This window comes from Pseudochaenichthys georgianus, chromosome 21 (genome assembly GCF_902827115.2).
Source record: "Pseudochaenichthys georgianus chromosome 21, fPseGeo1.2, whole genome shotgun sequence".
Lineage (NCBI taxonomy): Eukaryota > Metazoa > Chordata > Actinopteri > Perciformes > Channichthyidae > Pseudochaenichthys > Pseudochaenichthys georgianus.
In genome coordinates this window covers 26,712,606-26,731,970 of record NC_047523.1, presented here as the reverse complement: position 1 = coordinate 26,731,970, position 19,365 = coordinate 26,712,606, and the positions used below count along the sequence as shown (strand labels likewise).

The 19,365-nt window shown below is 41.6% G+C and overlaps 1 protein-coding gene across 1 annotated transcript; it reads right to left on the bottom strand.

Annotated features, from left to right (window-relative positions):
* Positions 1-8,096: 8,096 nt before the first annotated feature.
* LOC117466989 (atypical chemokine receptor 3-like) lies at positions 8,097-13,754 on the bottom strand. Its single transcript, XM_034110531.2, has 2 exons — positions 13,566-13,754; positions 8,097-10,821 (listed from the first exon to the last, which is right to left on the bottom strand). The coding sequence occupies exon 2, from the start codon at positions 10,750-10,752 to the stop codon at positions 9,616-9,618; it is 1,137 nt and encodes a 378-aa protein (XP_033966422.1). The 5' UTR covers positions 10,753-10,821; positions 13,566-13,754; the 3' UTR covers positions 8,097-9,615.
* Between the last annotated feature and the right edge of the window lie 5,611 nt (positions 13,755-19,365).

Below are 19,365 nucleotides of genomic sequence, written 5' to 3'. Positions count from 1 at the left end.
ATTCGGTCAATTGTGTGGGTGAATGCTGAGATTTGGTGTCACACACACAGTCTTTGGGTGTGTCAGCTCTCGGCCACCCCACCCAGACCCCCCTCACCCCACCAGGAACCTACAACTTCCTCCTCTATTCATCTTGCTACGATTTTGTTTTATTTATCAGGAGTTGTTTTACAAACTCATATGTCAAGCAGCACAAATGTTTATCGAGCCCCATGAAACCAAGCTTAGGAAAACAGTGGCGGGGAAACTCTCCTTTTTGTACAAAGAGAGGGATTACAGAAGCCTCGATCAGGTTTTGAAGTCATTGTATCGAGGCCAACTGCAGCAAACCTCATCCGTAATGAGGAACAGAAGTCTCAGTTTCAGGATCAAAGTTGGTTTATAGTGAAAACAGTCCAATGCTGTTCATCTTGTTTGTGTGGGTGTGTGTTTGTGCATTGTCATTATGAATTCCTTTTTATCGCAGCGGGGTGTATGGCGTGCTTGTGAGTGCACACACAACCTGTCGGAGGAAGAGTTAGAGGAGTTCTAGGGGAGCAGTGGGGGTTTCACTCCCGCCGGGGGAGTAACTGGGGTGTTATGGAGGATGACGAGTACCTCTTGTTAAAGCCAAGATGCTCAGAGGTGGTTGTTGAAAGACATGCAGACATTCGTTTTCACCTCAGGGTGTGAATTGTGTGTGTGTTTCATGGTGAGAGAAACTCCCTGTAAACTGATACCATGCAGAGGTCTATCTGTCTTGCTATCGAGAAAAGAAGAAAATAGGAAGAGCGAGACAGATGTTTTTTTTCTTTTCAGTGACAGACATAAAATAAACACTGATACATTATCAGTGACACGAATAGTTGAACCAACATTTAGTATACAATAGAGGGTCTGTTATGAACAAGGTGAATGCTAATGGGTAATGATGCAGAAATGCAGTGTAACCACAACTGCTCTTGTCTATGACTAAACACGAAACCTTAAAGGTGTCAAAGTAGATTGGTGACGTCATATTTAATTTGTCATCCCTATAAAATTTGCTCTTGTGATGCAATATCTAATTATCACAACTTAAACATGAATCAACCTGTTCATTATATTTCATTTCATTTAGCTGAGCCGTTTATCCAGTGAGTGCAATACACCAAGGTGCATGGTTATGCTTAGGCACTCACAGCTTGGTTAATGTTAGGGAATGAGCATGTTAAATAATGAAAAACTCAAATGACGAGACGTCAATTGTTTAGCCTTTTTTACGAGCCCCCAGTCTTCTAACTGTGACAAGAGTGCTTCTACTATGGCTTCCTGCACCAGAGAAAGAAAAGTGTCTTGGCAGAAATCAGGTTTTCCTACAAAACTTAATATAGCAAACAAATCCAGACCATATAAATGTTTTAATTTCTAGGAGATTGTTAACAGGGGAGACCAGGGTTTGAATTTGGATCTTTTGTATGAAATGTGAAAACGGTCAAACTCGTTCCCTAAGCCTTATACAGGATTAATGTTTGCTCACCCCCATGACCCTGTAATGGAGTTAGCAGGTGTGGACAATGTGCATACAGTCACATTACAATTATAAATTCAGTTTCCCCTATGATTTAGTTGGGGGAACGCTGACTTGGGGATATTGTTTTACACGGCTTATGTTTGAGCATTCAGATGTCCTAATAACATCTAATAATTTCTAGACGAATCTCAAATATGATGAATTACATCTTTGGCAACATGCAGTATGCTCTGTATAGATTGCAATATGTGGTCAAATAAGTGGGTGTTGGTCTGTGTTCAAATTGTACATTGCAGTGATTGTGCTGGGAATATCAAAATGTGGAAAAACAGTAAGCTGCATTCATTTTTTAAGGCAAAGTCTCTGCTATCAATAGTTTGGGGGATTTCCATGTTTTTACCAGATGGATGGTTTATTCTACAGAGTTGAAAAAAACAAAACAACCCAGACCTTATTGAACATATCAATAACATGGGGGTGTCATAATGTGAGTTTAGAACAGCCACAATAAAGACCATAGGCGGTGCACTATTAGAAAGTCTCACAAACCCCCTTTTTTAGGGAAAAGCCCATGAATGCTGCATGTCTTGAAAAGAAAAAGGACTGAAAAGGCAATTGAAAGTTTATGAAGCGTGGTTCTGTGGCAGTGATGTCATGTTGACTTGACTGGGACGCCCTGTTTTTGTTTGAATAAACAAGCGTGTTTTTCAGCCACATGCCAGAGTCTGACCCCAGACAGGAACCATAGGAAGACATTTGTCTGCTCAAACACCATCACAGACAAAACATCAGATGTGTTGTTTTTTTTTGTCAGAGAAGCTTAGATTTGATTGTAGCTGTCAGTTGAGATTAAAGTGTGTCAACACCTTCATTCTACATCATTTTGTTCAAGAAAGGAAAATAAGCTATCATTACCGGCAGTCAGACTGGAAGTGCTCTGAGAAAGTCATTCATTATCCATCTAGGAGAAGTATTTGACAGAGTGAAACACTGTCATCAACATAACCAAAGTGTGACCTAAAGCAATGTTTTAGCTTAGCTTCTTGTAGATGTTTGAGTGCAGCAAAAGTTATTTATGTTGTGATGTTATGTCTTATAATCCATTCTCATTAATCACGTACCAGAGACAAATAATACTAAATATGAAAAGATGACAGATTAGTTATATAAGCAATGGTTTGATGTAAGTATTTCTTTCACATGAGGTTATAATGAACCTTCTCCTAACTTCCAACACATACTGGATGCGTATAAAATGTAGACAGATATCTGAATAACAACACAGGCTAATAGTCTGTATGAATGTGTGTGCCTCTTTAAGCCATAAAGCAGCTGGCTTCTCTTCTCTGACACCCCTCTGAAGTTTCATCAGCGCCTCTGACACGAGCGTGCCGCTGAGCTGATGGAGTGCAGGGTGAACTTAAAGTTGCACATCAGGCTGAGCTCTTAAAGACGACGGGATGGCGGATGAATTAGGTGATGTCTAAACACCGGATCTGCGGCTTGTGCACGGAGTGAGGTATAAATCAGACTCCCGAATATCAAGCCTTCACAGCCATGTGTGTCCCGCCTATACAGTTACATTTGTGGATCTGGAAGAGATTAGAGCTTTCACACTGACAATAAGCCATGGGATGTTGAGTATTATCAGGTATGGGATGGTAGGCATTTCTGCCCATTAGTCATGCTACATGTGAAGTGTATTTCAGAACTCTACATCTGATCTCTGTTTGGTGCATAAATAAGAACCAGTGAAAAAGCTCTAAAAACCCTCTGTACACTTCCTGCCCAGTACAAAACAGCAGACAGGCAGAATTAGCAATAAGCTGGTGAACACAATTGCCAACATCCGGGTCTGAAAAGTGAAGCCATAACAGAGTGCCTTAAACTTGCATTGTCTCTGATGTCTAGCAAGAAGTCTGATTTTACAGATGTATACAAGAAAATGATCCAACTTTTCATTTGATGTAGTAGCTCAGTTTCAACTCCCTGTCAAGTTTATCGTAAATATTCCTATTTTCAAGTCTTCTTCAATACAGCATGATGTCCATATTGCAAATGATGGTCCCATTTATAATGAAATAGACACTAAAGCAGCATATGCTTTCCGCTCACTAGTCATTGTAAGGTCGGCTGTTGGTCAGGAGCAGTGGCGCCTCAAGACACTCCAAGCAGAAGGGACATGACACCTCCGACACCCTTCTGGTCCGGGACCCCAATCAGCATGCCTGCCTTGCCTGTCGGCAAACGGCGCCCCTGTTCAGGAGGAAGAGTTGTTATCCATCAATACAAAGGTTGGTGGTTCAATCCACAGCTCCTGTGGTCTAGGTTTCCTTGGCAAGATACTTTCACATGCAAAGGGTTTTGATTTGAAGAGATGTGTCCTCCATGTTTTAAATACCTTTCTCTAAGTTTTCTGCTTGCACACCCAATAAAAACAATGCAAGGTACATTTTTAACAGTAACGTAAAAAATACATTGGAAAAATCTGTATTTGCAGAAACTATTTCCCTAAACCTTCACAGGGTTTCACTAATTCTTAAAAAAGAAAATATAGTATGCATGGTCCACTTGGTATCAAAGAACCTCACAGTATCCTTATTAATCCTGAACACAACAACATCAATTCCAGTTCTGGATAGACCGCAGTTTATGTTGATGTATTCCAGTGCACCCAAAGAATCTGCCCTCAATGAAATGTTATCAGGCCTGCACTTGGAAGGTTAAATAAGCTGTGAATGTGTAAATTGACATGTGCCATTGGTGTTGTTTGATCCATATGCATGATAGTCTTTACAAATCTAATTTTTCATTTCCCCTTTGACTGAACATCTGTCTGACATCTGTCCGTACTACTTGTACTCCTCTCCTAAGGAGAGGGTTGTCATGAAGTGCTAAACTATCCGTATCCTTTAACTTTTTTATATTCACACCAAAAACTTCTCATGAGCACAAGCAGCTGCTGCTTTCTTCTTCTACTTCGTTAATATTTCAAGACCCTCCTCATTTGAAATTCCTGTCAGCCAAACCGAGCGAAGCGAGCACAGGCTTCATTGGGAATTGAACATATTCTAAATGCTTGGAAATGGGCCAGAAGTAATGTAAGTTACTATTACTGTATAACAACACATGCATGCCGAGTATGTGTAGCCTAAATATAGTCCGCCATGCAATGTGAGTGTTCTGCTCCGGCAGAGAACATAAAAAAGAACAGTTGTTCTTAATTACTCTTCACCTCTGCACCTCCTTCCCTTTTCCATGTTTCATTAGTGTTATCTCTACCAAGCATAAGGTATAGATTATCATCGTGCTGTAAAGAAACACTCCCTAAATCGACATCATCTCTTGCCTATTTCCTATAGTTTATAAATCAAACCAGAAAGATAGCCCCATTAAAAATGTACAGTAACTCATACAGTACACGAACCCAGCCTTAAGAAAAGTGGTGAATTAGCTGCATAGGAGGATTTTATGTCTAGTTTTGGAACACTAAGCTTTTCATATCTCACAATTGCTGTAAATCTATCCTCTGGTTTGGATTGGACAGATTGATATGACTGTATGCATTCCAGCTGGTTTCAACCGAAAACTGCAAGCATAAAGTGTTATGAGGGGAACCTTTTTACTCCTGTGTTACCACTTTTACATTTTACACAGATTTGATTGTTTGGGTTTGCCTAGGAGACTGGCCCAGTAGTGTGTTTGACACATATTGTACAAGCAACTTATAATAGAAACAGAAGAAAGTCATAACTGGCAAACTGTAAAAGGAAACAAAGCACTTGGCAGCATATGTGCGTGCCAAGCAAAACAAAGGCTGGTCAGTCTTGGAGCAGCAGAAGTGTGTGATACGCTCTGTTCACACAGTATATGTATTGGACATCTATTGTTACAGTGGAACAGTTTGGAATAAGGCTATGAGATTAAGTCTGATTTGAAATAATAAATACAAATGCTATTGACTTGCATTTAATAGTCAAGTTCAGTGTGTGCATGAGTGTATGTGCATGTGTCAATGTGTATGTATTTGAATACCGCTTCAGGGTGTTATTAGCCTGCTGTAAAGAATAAATTGAACAAGCTCTCTTGGAGTCTGGATTACCAACTGCCCCGGGGCCCCAGACTCTCATGAGAAAGCCCTCAGGTTGGCAATTAGGTATTTCGATGCATTGATTATTATAAACTGGAATTGGGTAGGTTTTAAAGGGGAACCTTATTGATTTCATACATTTAAGTCTGTTTACATGTCTAAGAGACTACTACTACATGTGTGAGAAAATGTGTTTCTAGGCTTTCGTGGCCCCAGAGAGAGCTACACAAAGCTGATGACTTGGAGTCTGTTAGGGCTAAAGTTTGACAATGAAAAATATCTGGAGTTGGAGTGAAAAGAACTTAGCTGTAGCACACTCCTTATCTCTACTCAAGGTTAGCGGCTACATTAGCAGCAACAAGCATAACTCACCCAAATCTCTGACTGAACTGTCGGCAATGGTAAGAGTTGTTTTGTCCATATCATGTGAAATAAAACAGACTATATCTTTGTTTCTTCCGCATTGATGTTAAAGGATTCATTCCCCCTTAAAATAACCTTTTGTATATCATAACTCATCGAATGTTATATTGAGTTCTTAAAGGTTTTTTTCTCTACGCCTCCACACTGTACAAAGAAGCTCACAGCTGACCTTTTGCCAGAGGGCTAGTGTTAACCTGGCCCGTACTTCGTGAAAAACAAAACAATTGACATTCCAGTGACTACAAAGCCCTTTAATTTACACGTCATCTTGTTTAGTGAGTTACTTTGTGGAAGTTCACTGACCTGAAGCAAACCATCAGCAGGCTGCAACATCAGGAAGAGATTGATGGGGTTTAGGTCAGACGAGTAGGTCTTGTGTGAGGAAAATCATTCATACAAGAAAAAGGAGGGGGGGGGCTCCTGGTTGCGACAGAGAAGACCACTGCACACCAGGAGCGCTGCAAGATCAAGGCAGTGTCACAGCGGAGAAGGACGGTATCGTCAGCAGATCAATCACTTGGTCTGACCTTTGGAAATCCCTGCACAACTTCCTCATCAGATTAACCTACAACACGCTGTCCAACCAGGTGTTCAGCAAAGAGGGCAGAGCTGCAGGGCTCTTGGAAATACAAACCTTCAACAAACCCTGTTAGCAAGACAGACAAACTGTCTCAAGGGCACCACAGCTGGTGGCGTGACCAGATACTGAAAAGGGAGGCCCAAACACTGGGAATATAGGCAAGAGGTAAACAAACTAGAATGAAAAAGTAAAGAGTCACTTGGGACCCAGTTTAACTTTTTATATGTCTTCTTTAAATTGAGAACACAAACAACTCTCTTTAACAGAAAGGTATGTATCCATTTCCTCACGACAGGAGGGAAGCTGCACCAACTCCTCAGGCAAAAGTAAGTTGACCTTTGCAGGGAGATCTCCCAAGAAGATCACCACATCCCTCCGCCCGGACAATAGTGGTGGGGTCCTTGGCCACAAAGATTGTCTTCCTCATTGAGCTCATCCTCCCAGAGGAGGAGGAGGGAGAGGCTGCCTAAAGAAACTGAATCATTACTTAGAAATGGCAGCTGATTGCAAGAAGGCCGGCTGGAGGGTTGTCCCATATCCTGAAGATAACAGTAGCATGGTGTTATCCCTCCCACAGGTCAGTAGGTCAAGTACTGGGGTCAAAGGAAAAAATACTGATGAGTTGTTGTCCCTAAGAGACAATTCGTTTTGTGAAAGTGCAACCGACAGCAAAGCAACATTAGTATTACTAATCAGTATTAAAAAAAATACTTTTATGTGAAGCTAATGTATTTTATTCTTGTCTCACTTGATGAGGAATCACATTAATTTATCCTTTTTATACAAGATGTAAGAAAACAACTTCATTTAATGTTTTTCATTGGACCCTGAAAAGTCAGTCTGTGCCTTTAAACCAGCAGGAGTCATTTGACAACCGTGACTTGCCTGGAGTACAGTACATGGATCCCATGACAGCTGGGACAAAACACATATGTTGTGTTTCAGCTGGATGAGATTGTTTGTTATTTAGGGATTCAATGCAGCAAGTGGAGCAGTAAAAGCACATTCCATTTCAGCTTCTCCGTTCAAACACCTTTTTTGTAGGAAATTCAGGGCATGGAGGACAAAAGATTGTGGGATTAGTTTGACAAGTGCAAAAAAAAACGAGGCCATGGGGCAAAACATTTTCTAAAATTTAATATATAACAAAACAGATGTTACACATTACAATACCAAAGGAATGTCTTCGTTCTTGTAGACACATGTTATGTGTCCCAGTCTTTTCTGATGACAAGATGAAATATTTTCAGAGTAAAAACATTAATGTGTAACCAATCTCATGTCAGCATAACAAAAGAACATGTTGCTTCCTACAACAGACAGTGAGTAAACTGTATAACTCCATGTTTATGACACATAACTTCTGGCTGTCCACACACACACACACACACACACACACACACACACACACACACACACACACACACACACACACACACACACACACACACACACACACACACACACACACACACACACACACACACACACACACACACACACACACACACACACACACACACACACACACACACACACACACACACACACACACACACACACACACACACACACACACACAACAATAATGTAAAACTATGATGTTGTTGTGGCTTGACTGTTACACACCACAGCTGCTGCTTATATTAAAGTTAAGTAGAGGAATTATTAATTCTGTTATTTGGTCATAAAAGGGTTAGCCATCTGTGGCCCTTGTGCTGATTTAGGAGGATTCATACATCATGGACATGTGCTCTCCACTATTAGCACTGATGTAAAGTATAGCAACAATATACTGCAGAATATTACGTCATTCTGTAGAAAACAAATAATGTTTCTGCTCTTCAAGCTCAGTAGTCCCAGCTGACCCCTCCAGACAATGCTTTGAAATATAATATAAGTGAATAATGTGCTGTGAGGACATTGTAAATCTTTTGCAAGCACAACACCTCAGCTTTCTAGAAAGAAACAGTTGGACATTTTGGAAGTTTGCTTTTTTTGTTGCATTTTTGCAGAGAGTTACGGCACTAGCATGTCTGTATGATAAATATATAACTCGAGCTGACATGTGATTATCTTTAGTTGGCTTGGCGCAAAGACTGGAAGACAACAGAAAGTCACTGCGTCCAAACAGAAATAGCTCAGCACGTTAAACTCTCCCCAAAAAAATCTGTCCTTTGTAAAGATTAACAAATAAATATGGAATGTCAATAAGTGAGCTTTCGAGTTGCTGTTATAGATTTTTCCCCCCGTTTCCTGTTCTTATACAAAGCTAAACTTATCAGCAGCTAGTTGTAGCTTCCTATTGAGTGTACAGGCATGAGAGTTGCATCTCAACATTTCACAACATTAGAAATATTTTCACTATGGAAAAAAGAACGCATGTTTTCTTTTGTCTGAAGGGATCAACTGATATGACATGAGGTTATGGTTTACAATGAGACAGCAGGACTGAAACACCGAGCCAGTCAGTGGCTCGACGAAATACATGAAGCAGCTTTGTATGAAGTGAAACACTGAGCAGACATCAGTGTGTGAAGACTTTCAACATGAAATATTTACAACATGAAAGAGGCCAAACAGTTTGAATGTAAATATATAAATACAAATTGATAAAAAGATTAACAATACTAATCTGTTGATACTATTGATATTCAATGCCTGTCAGATAAAGCACGCCATACACGCAAACACACACAAACATACAGTACATTCCTACATACATATTACAAGCAATACTTTTAAACATTTACGGCTACTGTTTTGGCTTTACAAATGATATTTTTGTGAATTCAGTATCAGCTGTTTTTATAAGACTGCTTTCTAAGTGCTTTTAAATTGATCCATCCACGTTGATATTAGCCTGTCTTCAAGCTTCTCTACATGACTCAAGCAGATTTCTATACATAGGATCCTGTGTGTGGACTGATTATGATAAGAACAAATCAGTTGTAACACATGTTTATATTGCATTACAGTCATTCAGATTTAGAAACAGTGTTCAGGAAATGCTATTTTAGGTATTACATTTCAGATCTGTGGTGGGTTGTCTGCAGCTACAGCAGAGTACTCAGTCTCAGACATGTTGGAAGCCTCGATGAGGCGAGCCAAGCCAGTCCTTGTGGAGTATTTAAAGATGAAGGCCTTCATGAGGTCATAGCGGTAGTTTCTGTTGATGAAGTTGTAGAGAATGGGGTTGAAACAGCAGTGGAGCAAGGACAGGCACTGGGTGAGGTGTAAGGCCACATAGATCACATTCTCCATTCCACAGGTCAGAGGCACCAGACCCATCTGAGACAGGGCATCAACCAGCAGGACGCCATGGTAGGGCCCCCAGCAGCCCAGAAACACCACTATGTACGCCAGGATCACCCTGCGGCTCACACGGCGCTCCTGCTCCACTGGGGAAGACGATGAAGAAGAAGAGGAGCGGGAGAAAGCTCTGGCTAGCAGGGCGTAAAACACTGCGATGACGGGGAAGGGGAGAGCGAAGCCCAGCAGGATGAAGCTCAGCTGCACCCCCACCATCCACTCCCTGGGGTTTCCCTCCGGGTACACAGGCCTGCACAGCATGGTGTCCCCTTGTGTTGACTTCACAGTGCGTAGGAAGTAGGTGTCAGGCAGGGAGGCAACCAAAGCCAAAAGCCACACTCCCACACACGTTGCGCGGCGTATTAGCTTCCTGCGCGCTCCCCCCTCGTTGTCTCCACTCTTCGTCAAGCTCAGGTAGCGGTCCACACTCATGCAGGCAAGGAAGAAGATGCTGCCGAAGAGGTTGACGGCGAAAAGTAGGTGTGTGAGTTTACACGCCACCTCCCCAAAGGGCCAGTGGCCGTGCTGGGCCAGAGAGCTCACCCACACGGGCAGGGTGGCGCACACGCACAGGTCTGCGACTGCCAGGTGGGCGATGTACATGTGTGTCTCATGGCGAGGCGTGGAGTCTCTTTGTGCACGGATGTTTACCCAGAGGACCAGAGCATTGGCAGCCAGACCAACAACGAAGATAAACGTGTAGAGGACACACATGGAGTACAGCAGAGCGTTGCGGTTGAAAGCCGTGGCGCACACCATTGTATCCACACTGGATATGTTGCTGAAGGCTTCAGAGAAGTTGAGGTCCCCCAACGACTCCCACAGGTCCTCCAGCTCACTGGTGCTCAGACTCATTTTTCAGCGCAGGGAGAAGACCACAGACCACTGGGAGGTAACACACACCACCTCTGACTGGGATAGAACCTGTAAAAACAAGATAGCACCTCATCATTTCTTGTGGCAAAAAGTTATCTGGATAAGGATCCAACAACTACATGCATGCTGGTATCATATTTAAAAGCAATATTTGGTTCATAAAGCATGGCTTGTTTTACCCATGTGGACTCAGACTGCATGAACTAATAAAACAGAAAGCTACTTGTGGTATGCCACCAGATCCTGAAGAATCTTAATGCGGTTAACTTGTTAAAACACTGCTTTCATGAGTCTCTGTTGCCACGTCACAAACTGTGTGATTGATGTGCAGTCAGGAGCAGTACAATAAATGTTTATATTAGCTCGGCTGGCACAGAGTGCAGATTAGACATAAGGAAGTGGGATCGAGAAATCCAAACAGGGTGTATTTCCGGAACGTTCCGGGCATTCCGAGATAAAACTTGGGTCAGGGTGGGAAATCTGATGTCAATTTAAAATATGTTTTCTTTTAACATGCTTGTTATAGTAAAACACAAACAAGAGAAAAACATGTTTCTCTTCTGCTCTTGATGGAGAGGGTGAGAGGGGAGCTGTCACCACCCAGATGATCAAAGAAGGGGCTGCTCATAACCTCAATACGTCATTTTACATCTGAATCTTATAACACAGCCACACATGCACACAATTTTAACTATAGGGTGCAAGAATGCTATGAGTAAGGGGAATGAAGCAATATGCCAGATCACAGAGGTGGTAGTCTGGAGCAGAAAGGCATTCCAATAATCTGGTATCTGATGCTTTTGAGCCTAAAGGGCCATTGAAGCCATGCATGGCCTGCACTCCCAATTTCCTTTGCTGTGATGTCTTGCTTAGCTGCCCTAAATGACGGCATGCCACAGCGTGATAGATCAGAGGTGATAGGTAATAGATCAAAACCAGAGCATGAGTGGCTTAACCCCGCTGTTGCCCCTCACTGACTTGTACGCCCACAGAGTGAATTGTGTGCAGTGATCAGCAGGAGGCTTGACGCCAGCAAAATGGTCCGACCAAGGTTACAACGAGGGTCACCGACCACTGGGTGACACAGCACGCTGGAAAATAGTGAAATGTGACCCTGTCAGACATCTGTCTGTGAAGGAGACTTGTGCTGTACACTAATCGGTTTAAAAGTCACAGAGGATGATGAAAGAGTAAGGCAAAGTGAAAAAAAGGATAAACAAGGACACCTGGAACATATTTAGATGTGCAGCTGTCGAGTGTGTGTTATGTCTGGCTTTGTAATCTGCTATCTATTTTTCCAATTTGTATTCCTTTTTTTTCTTATAATTATTATTGTACAGCTACAATTACAGATACTTAAAGTTTACAGCTTTAAGTATCTGGTTATATATTTAAAAGCATGTGGTTGCATCAATGTGATGTTTGCAGATATGTGTTTCATGGGATTTCAGTTGGCTGAAATATAAAATCACACTATAATAGAAGATGTATTACATTTTCTTTGAATTCATCTTCTTGATACAACATGTTGAACGCAGGATCCTGCCTTGTTTTTTTATCATCTAATACCTAAATAAGGTAATGTCCACCACCGCCTGTAAATAAACCTTCTTTTCTTTAAATCAGAAAACCTATCTTTCATTTTACTTTCAAATACTTCAAGACAGTGGAAAGTGCTATTCATTGTAACAGGGTGATTTTCTATACTGAGATAATCCCTCACAATGGTCTCTGTCTAATTCCCTCATATTATATGGAAAATACCTGGTAGCCCCACAGGCTTCAAGCTAATTAACCTCTTAACACCCAAACCAACAGATAACAGAGACATAAGATGTAGCCTCTCTCTCTCTCTCTCTCTCTCTCTCTCTCCTCTCTCTCTCTCTCTCTCTCTCTCTCTCTCTCTCTCTCTCTCTCTCTCTCTCTCTCTCTCTCTCTCTCTCTCTCTCTCTCTCTCTCTCTCTCTCTCTCTCTCTCTCTCTCTCTCTCTCTCTCTCTCTCTCTCTCTCTCTCCTCGCAAGCACCCAGTTACAAATGAGCTGAACACGTCTTTTGTTACTCAATACACACACAATAAAACCGATTGAAGGCGATTTTCATGCTAATCACCTCGACAATAAGGTTGCAGGTGCAGGTTGCAGGTTTCTCCTGTCAGTCTATATCTACAGGCTTAGGTTTGCCATAAAGACCTTTTAATAGATGAAATCAGGTTTCTTTATAAAGTAAAAGTGTTGCTTTGTGCGTCATTACGCACAAATAGCGAATCCAGCGAAAGAGCCCAGAACACATACAATGTCATTGTTGTCATTGTTGATTTGTATCAGCTGGGAACAAACTTCTCTTATCAGTCAGTTTGGTATACAGTAGCTTCACTGCGTCCTTGGACTGAGAGGCAAATAAACAGTGTGAAGGCACGCTGGGGAGATAGAGAACTTTTTTTAAAAAATCACAAAAGATAATATTTTACTCCTATAAGAAGTTTATGTTTCAGTAGCAATAGGCCTACTCAGCATATGTTTTTTTTATCCCGGTTTGGTATCTGTATTTAAAAAAAACAATACACTTTTAAATAATAATTACGTTATCTTTGTTTATAAAGATAATCAGCGTGGAAATAACTACATTACGTTGTGCAGTTTAGACTTTTGACAATAACACAGCATTGAATCCTATATTCTTCATGCATCTACACACTGACTATCGCAGGTATCGAGCATCTCTGGGATCAGTAAATTGTTGGAAAGCCGAGAAACTAGCCCTCCACCCCACATTAAATCATACAAGCAGCTTACCTGTCTTTGCTTTCTGCTTCCTCGCTGAAGTATTCTCTTTAAAGGAACAGATGTATGTTTTTCGGTGCTGAAGAACACTTTAACTCCACTACGGTTAACTTGTGTGCGCCACTCTCCGCCTCCTTGAGTGAATCTGAGCCTATTCCTTGTTCTGCACTTGCTGATACTCTGCAGAGCTACGCCTCCGAGGCTGGTCCTAACAGCGCTTTCACATGGCATCGCCCGGGGCGTTCAATAAACAGGCCGGAGAGTTTCGGCTTGGAAAGAAGAACACGTTGAAGTTCCGGTTTACGACGCTTGATGTATAATATATCATACAATATTTCCACATTGATGAACATCGTGTGTGTTTTTTTTGCTTCATGTAGGTTTTTATCTGGCATGCAGGTTTATACATGTCCATAATTGTACATGCACAGCAGTGCAATTATATTCTATGCTATTATCAAAGCATCATCCAAAGCATGCAAGGAATTAACATTTTAGTGACCATCATGCAAGAAGGCATTAAATAATAATGCAAATAGATATATTGTGTATAGTATTAAAAACGACTTGAAAAAGAAATTGAAAATAAAAGCCCTAAGCCTGTTTAGATGCTTTGTTTTACTGGCTGCTATAGTGTTATGGTTATAAATAAATAATTAAATCTAGCTATAAACTTTATGTTGCCAAAAGTTTAAATATGGTATTCGGGTCTGAATCAGTATACGAGGGCCTGTAATATTGTAACGGCCCGTCCACACAGCAGCGTATTTCGCTTCCCATTCACTTTGAAGGGGGTGACGTCAGGCTTTGCCGAAGTGCATTGTGGTTCTGTCGCGTCGCTTTGCCTCCGTTGCTCGCTTCAAAAGTTGAGAAAAGTTCAACTTTTCAAGCTTCGATGGAAGCGTCAGCCAATCAAATCATATGCCAGTACAAGCGCTACCCAATCAAACCGCATGCTTGTGTGTCCGGGGCGGGAGATTAATGTGATTGGTTGTTGGTCGCATGCCAGACACACCCACCGCCAAGCTTCAACGCACACTGCCATGTGGACGTACCGTAGCGGTATGTCCACACGGCAGTGTCGCTTGCTTCAACGGAGACGCTTCCCATTCACTTTGAATGGGGTGACGTCACGCTTTGCCGAACTGCATTGTGGTTCCGTCGCGTCACTTTGCCTCCGTTGCTCGCTTCGAAAGTTGAGAAAAGTTCAACTTTTCAAGCGTTGACGGAAGCGCCAGCCAATCAAATCATATGCCAGTACAAGCTCTAGCCAATCAAACCGCCTGCTTGTGTTTCCGGGCCGGGGGATTAATGTGATTGGTTGTTGGTCGCACGACAGACACGCCCACCGACAAGCTTCAACGTGACGCTGTCGTGTGGACGTACCGTATGAAAGAAAAAAACATGTATGACATATTGTGCAAACTTAAGAAAAATCAAATTTTTAAATGATATAGTGACCAACCTTTAATTTACAATAGGACAAATGTAGAAGGAACACTATGCACAATACACATTAACCACATGAAACCATATTACAAGGGCAATTACTCGAGCCTCGCCCCAGACACCCAAATATGAAACCAGAGAGTCAGACAGTCAGTCAACCACATCTTCCAACCAAAACCAACAAACGGGTTAAACCCATCACCAAGTACCACAGGGCCAACTGAAAACACCCTCCGAATAACGAACCATTCCAAAAACCTTATTCCTGTTTCAACCTAAAAAAAAACGTTATTAATGCGATGCTTATCTTGAAACTGTGAACAACAACATCAGCTGCAGACCTCTTGTTGTTTCATTGTTGTTTGAGCCTTATTCAGTCTCATTTCAGGCACATCCTCTGGAAGCAGCACAAAGCATGGGGACTGAATGCTCACCTGCAACTCTGGTGGCCTCACAGCTGCTCCCACCAGAGCCATTAACCTCAAGTTCAACCCAAAGACGCAGTCACAAAAAGAAGGAAGAAACTGTGGAATTTGTAATAGTATACACATTAATCATGTTTGAAATGTGAAATCATGATAATATACTGTGAACTCAAAACTGAACACGATTATTTTGATGTCACGTCCAATGATTTAAGTATTTGACTTAACATGGTACAATATGTCCAGCATGTTTTTTTAGGAAAAATATATTGTTGACGCACAAGTCACCCCAGTGACGTTTATTATTACTATATGCCCTTTATTCAATGATGAGATACGGCTAGCAGGGCTACACACTGACCTCATTAAAGAGCAAAGGAGTGAAGTCAGTTTCAATGAGGCTTTAAAGAGAGCTCCCACTACGCACGCATACCCATTGTCCTCCGTATCAGGAGCATCGGGGGGGATTTGTAAGCCTTTCTGATAAGCATCCGTAGCTCTGCAGACTGCTGCCAACCTCTGTTCTGCTGTCCTCATTCACAGGGAGGCCGGACTGGGAACAGCAGGGGTGTGGGTGTATGTGTGGAGTGGAAAAAGGCCATCCAGCTAACATACACCTTCTGCAAGAAACATTTTCTGTGTAACAATCTAATTAGAATTGGATGAAAAAGGATTACTTAATATAAACTGTGTGAGCCATTCAATAGCCATGTAACAAACTTGAACATACTTAAACACAATAACACCAAACAAAGGGATTATACATGAGGGGAAAATGTGTGAAAGTTAAGTGAAATCAAATTCAAAGTAGATTTTCTCTGCACTTCTAAAAAGAATTCACTTGAATTTGCTCTTTATTTCTTTTAGTAAATATTATATCACATACCTTATTTACTTAACCACCAGAGAACTTGTTTAAGACCCCTACAACTGTGGTTTAAAACAATACCAGTTAACTGCCATGGCTATCATGCATGTATATCCTAGAAGTAACAGGCAGCTGTTTTCAGTTTTTAAAAAGGCCCTGATAAACCCACTGTATGGTACTTGCCAAACACCAAGCGACAGACGGACAAAGTTAGCGCATGGCTAAAGAGCCAGATATATCACAAAGGTTGGTGGTTACCAGACAGATCTATAAAAGAATGAATACGGGACTCATCACGTGGCTCGAAAAATAACCCCAAACTAATGCTATTGTTGGCTCAGTTGGCTGAATGTGTAGGCAACTGTTGGCTTAGAAGTTCACCTCATAAAGGTGAAAGGTCATTATTGAGCTGAAAACTTATTTACCAAAGTGACCAAAAGGCCATGGTCTGTCCAGGCTCCATGCAGCTATATGTTTGCATCAAAATGTTTCTGCTCAAATCACTTCCAGCAGTTTATTTGTCCACTTGTCAAACAGTGTAGGTCCTTTCAAAGAGGCCTAGTTCATTGCAAACTTTTTCACACACAAGAAAAACAGAGTGATCAACAGTTAAGGATATGGAAAAGCGTTGGCGACTCCATAAGGGAAACAGGGTGATGATGACGTTACAAAATAAGGAGGGGGGATGGGCGCATGTGAGAAAAGTTGAGAAAAACAGAGGAAGAACGTTTGAGAGTTATTCCTAATGACCATTGCCATTTCTATTGTACTCTAGCCCTGCGTCACGGTGGGGGGTCTGACAGACACAATCTATTTTCGTGCAAATCTCCATTCAGAGGGTCCCCCTCAAACTCATTCTCAATCACATCTTTATCTTCAACAGCCGTCCCTCCCGCTCTGAGGCTCCCTCTAATTCCCCCTCATCCCCTGCTCTTCTAACCTCACTCATCTTATATTTAATCACCTTTTCATTTACAATTATCTTTAAAGGAGAAATAAGGGTGAAGCTGAAAGCAGTGCTCACAGTGGATGGAGCTTGTGAATTGAGTGTGTGAACACGTAGCAGCCTTCAACAATTCAGAGGACAAAAGGTTGGCAGCTATTTGTTCATGTGGGCTTTGTCTCCAGATTTCAAGCAAATGTTTTTTTTTTCTAATGCTGTTGTTCTGCTAGTTTGTGATGAGGTGATCTTTTGTGTTTCCCAGGGATATATTCATGCAGGTGCCTGTTTGGCTAAAAGAGCGCGTCCCTGTCAGGGAATGTAGCAACTAAGGCATTCCTCACATTGACAGAGCATCTCTCACACCAGCCCCTCGAATGTCAGTGAAACCTGAGAACTGCTCAAATGTCAAACGTGCAAAAAAGAAGTGGGAAAATACTAAGAGGCTTTGTGTTGAACAGGAATGTCGAAACAATTATTTCTCAAACTAGATTGTTTTGGCCACTTGGGGACAGCATAAGCAAGATGTACACAATTCTCTTTTAAATTGATTTAGTGAACTTTGGTACACTTCCAGCAGCCACAGAGCAACATTAGCATTCATTTGGAGTTGGTTTTCTAGCCATCTGGCATCAAATATTTACTCTCCTTTTAGTTTTGCATTGTTTGCTCTACCAACTGCTGTACGAATAAACAACTGTGTAGCTGCCAACTGCTGCACAAAGTTCATCAGTTAGATGCTAACTGTCTGTCTGCCATTTGGTGTTCAGTAGGTAGCATAATGCTTTTCAGAGATCTGCAAAACCTTTGTATTGCAATGATCCTTTGTTATTAAACACAATGAAGACAAGTCATGGATGTATTATAAGAACTGGATACCAGACTCAAAGATGATTAGCATTGCTCACCTAGCACAGAGGCCAAATAGTGTTGTAGCTTCTGGGTTTTGGTCCTAGTTACGTGGACGTGCAGCAGTGTTTCTCTCCTGGCCTCACCTGCAAGTTCCTGCTCGGGCCAATAAACTTTACATTGTTGTTACATCACAGATTTTAAGATTGCTTTTCTCTGCTCAAGGAACGTTTCACAAATACTAAACCTCCATGGAGGATTTTTGGGCTGCAATGGGATTTCTTTGTTGCAATGAACTGGAGCTTAATGCTAACATGCTCACAATTATAATGTTAGCTTGTTGATGTAAGGCAGGTATACAGTTAACCATGTCCACTGATGGTAGAACTTGATAAAGAGTCAGGCTATCACACAATGTCCTCTGGGCAACATGAATGTTTGTCAATAAAGACCGAAAAAGTCGACCTCAAACTTAGTGGGATCAGCAAAGTAAGTCGGCTACATTGTTTGTCATTTTGTTTTGTCTCATCAATCTTTGTCCTGCCTGTGGCTCAGAGAAGTCACTTCAGCTGTCAAGATATTTCACAGGTAACCACAACTGTCAACCTCAAGGTGCACTGGAGAAAAAGTTAGCGTATTAACAAGTTCAGTAGGATTCATTATATGGAAACTTTGAAAGCCTTGAAATTCACCAAATGTCATAGCATTTTAAGAAGCCCAGACTACAATTGGTGGAGGGACACTGACATCCCTGAAGCTATAGCATGGCCTAAAAAGGCTGTTAATGGATCTTTATAATCTTGCCTTTTACATAGTCTTTCTCTGGGGGCTTTGTTAACCTATTTTTGTATTTATTCCTTCCTTTCTCTTTCTCTTTCTTTGACTTCTCTGAATCCATTATTGAATTCATGCTTGGCTGTCGACCATGACCGACTGTGGCTCATACAGTCCATTGACTATGTCTATCATCTCTGCACGCAGCAGTTACTCACTCACAGGTTCCTGTTCACTCCCACTCGTCCTGCTTACAAATACACACCATGTTCATTAGTATGAGCCAGGTCATTGGGATCATGCAGAAGATGGATAAATGCTGAAGAAATTTCTTGCTCCAGGGGACAGTCAGTGTCCACTATGGATTAGTAAATGACATAATCTGTCCACAGGCTGCATGACAAGGTGTCTGTCTCAGGTGTTTCCTTGGGGCTGTAGCTCTAATCTAGTAATCCTATCCAGACAGTCCTGATGTATGCTTCACGAGACAGTCTTTCCATGCCGTTG

Coding starts and splice junctions, on each gene's coding strand:
- LOC117466989 (XM_034110531.2), bottom strand. CDS start 10,752: ATGAGTCTGAGCACCAGTGAGCTGGAGGACCTGTGGGAGTCGTTGGGG.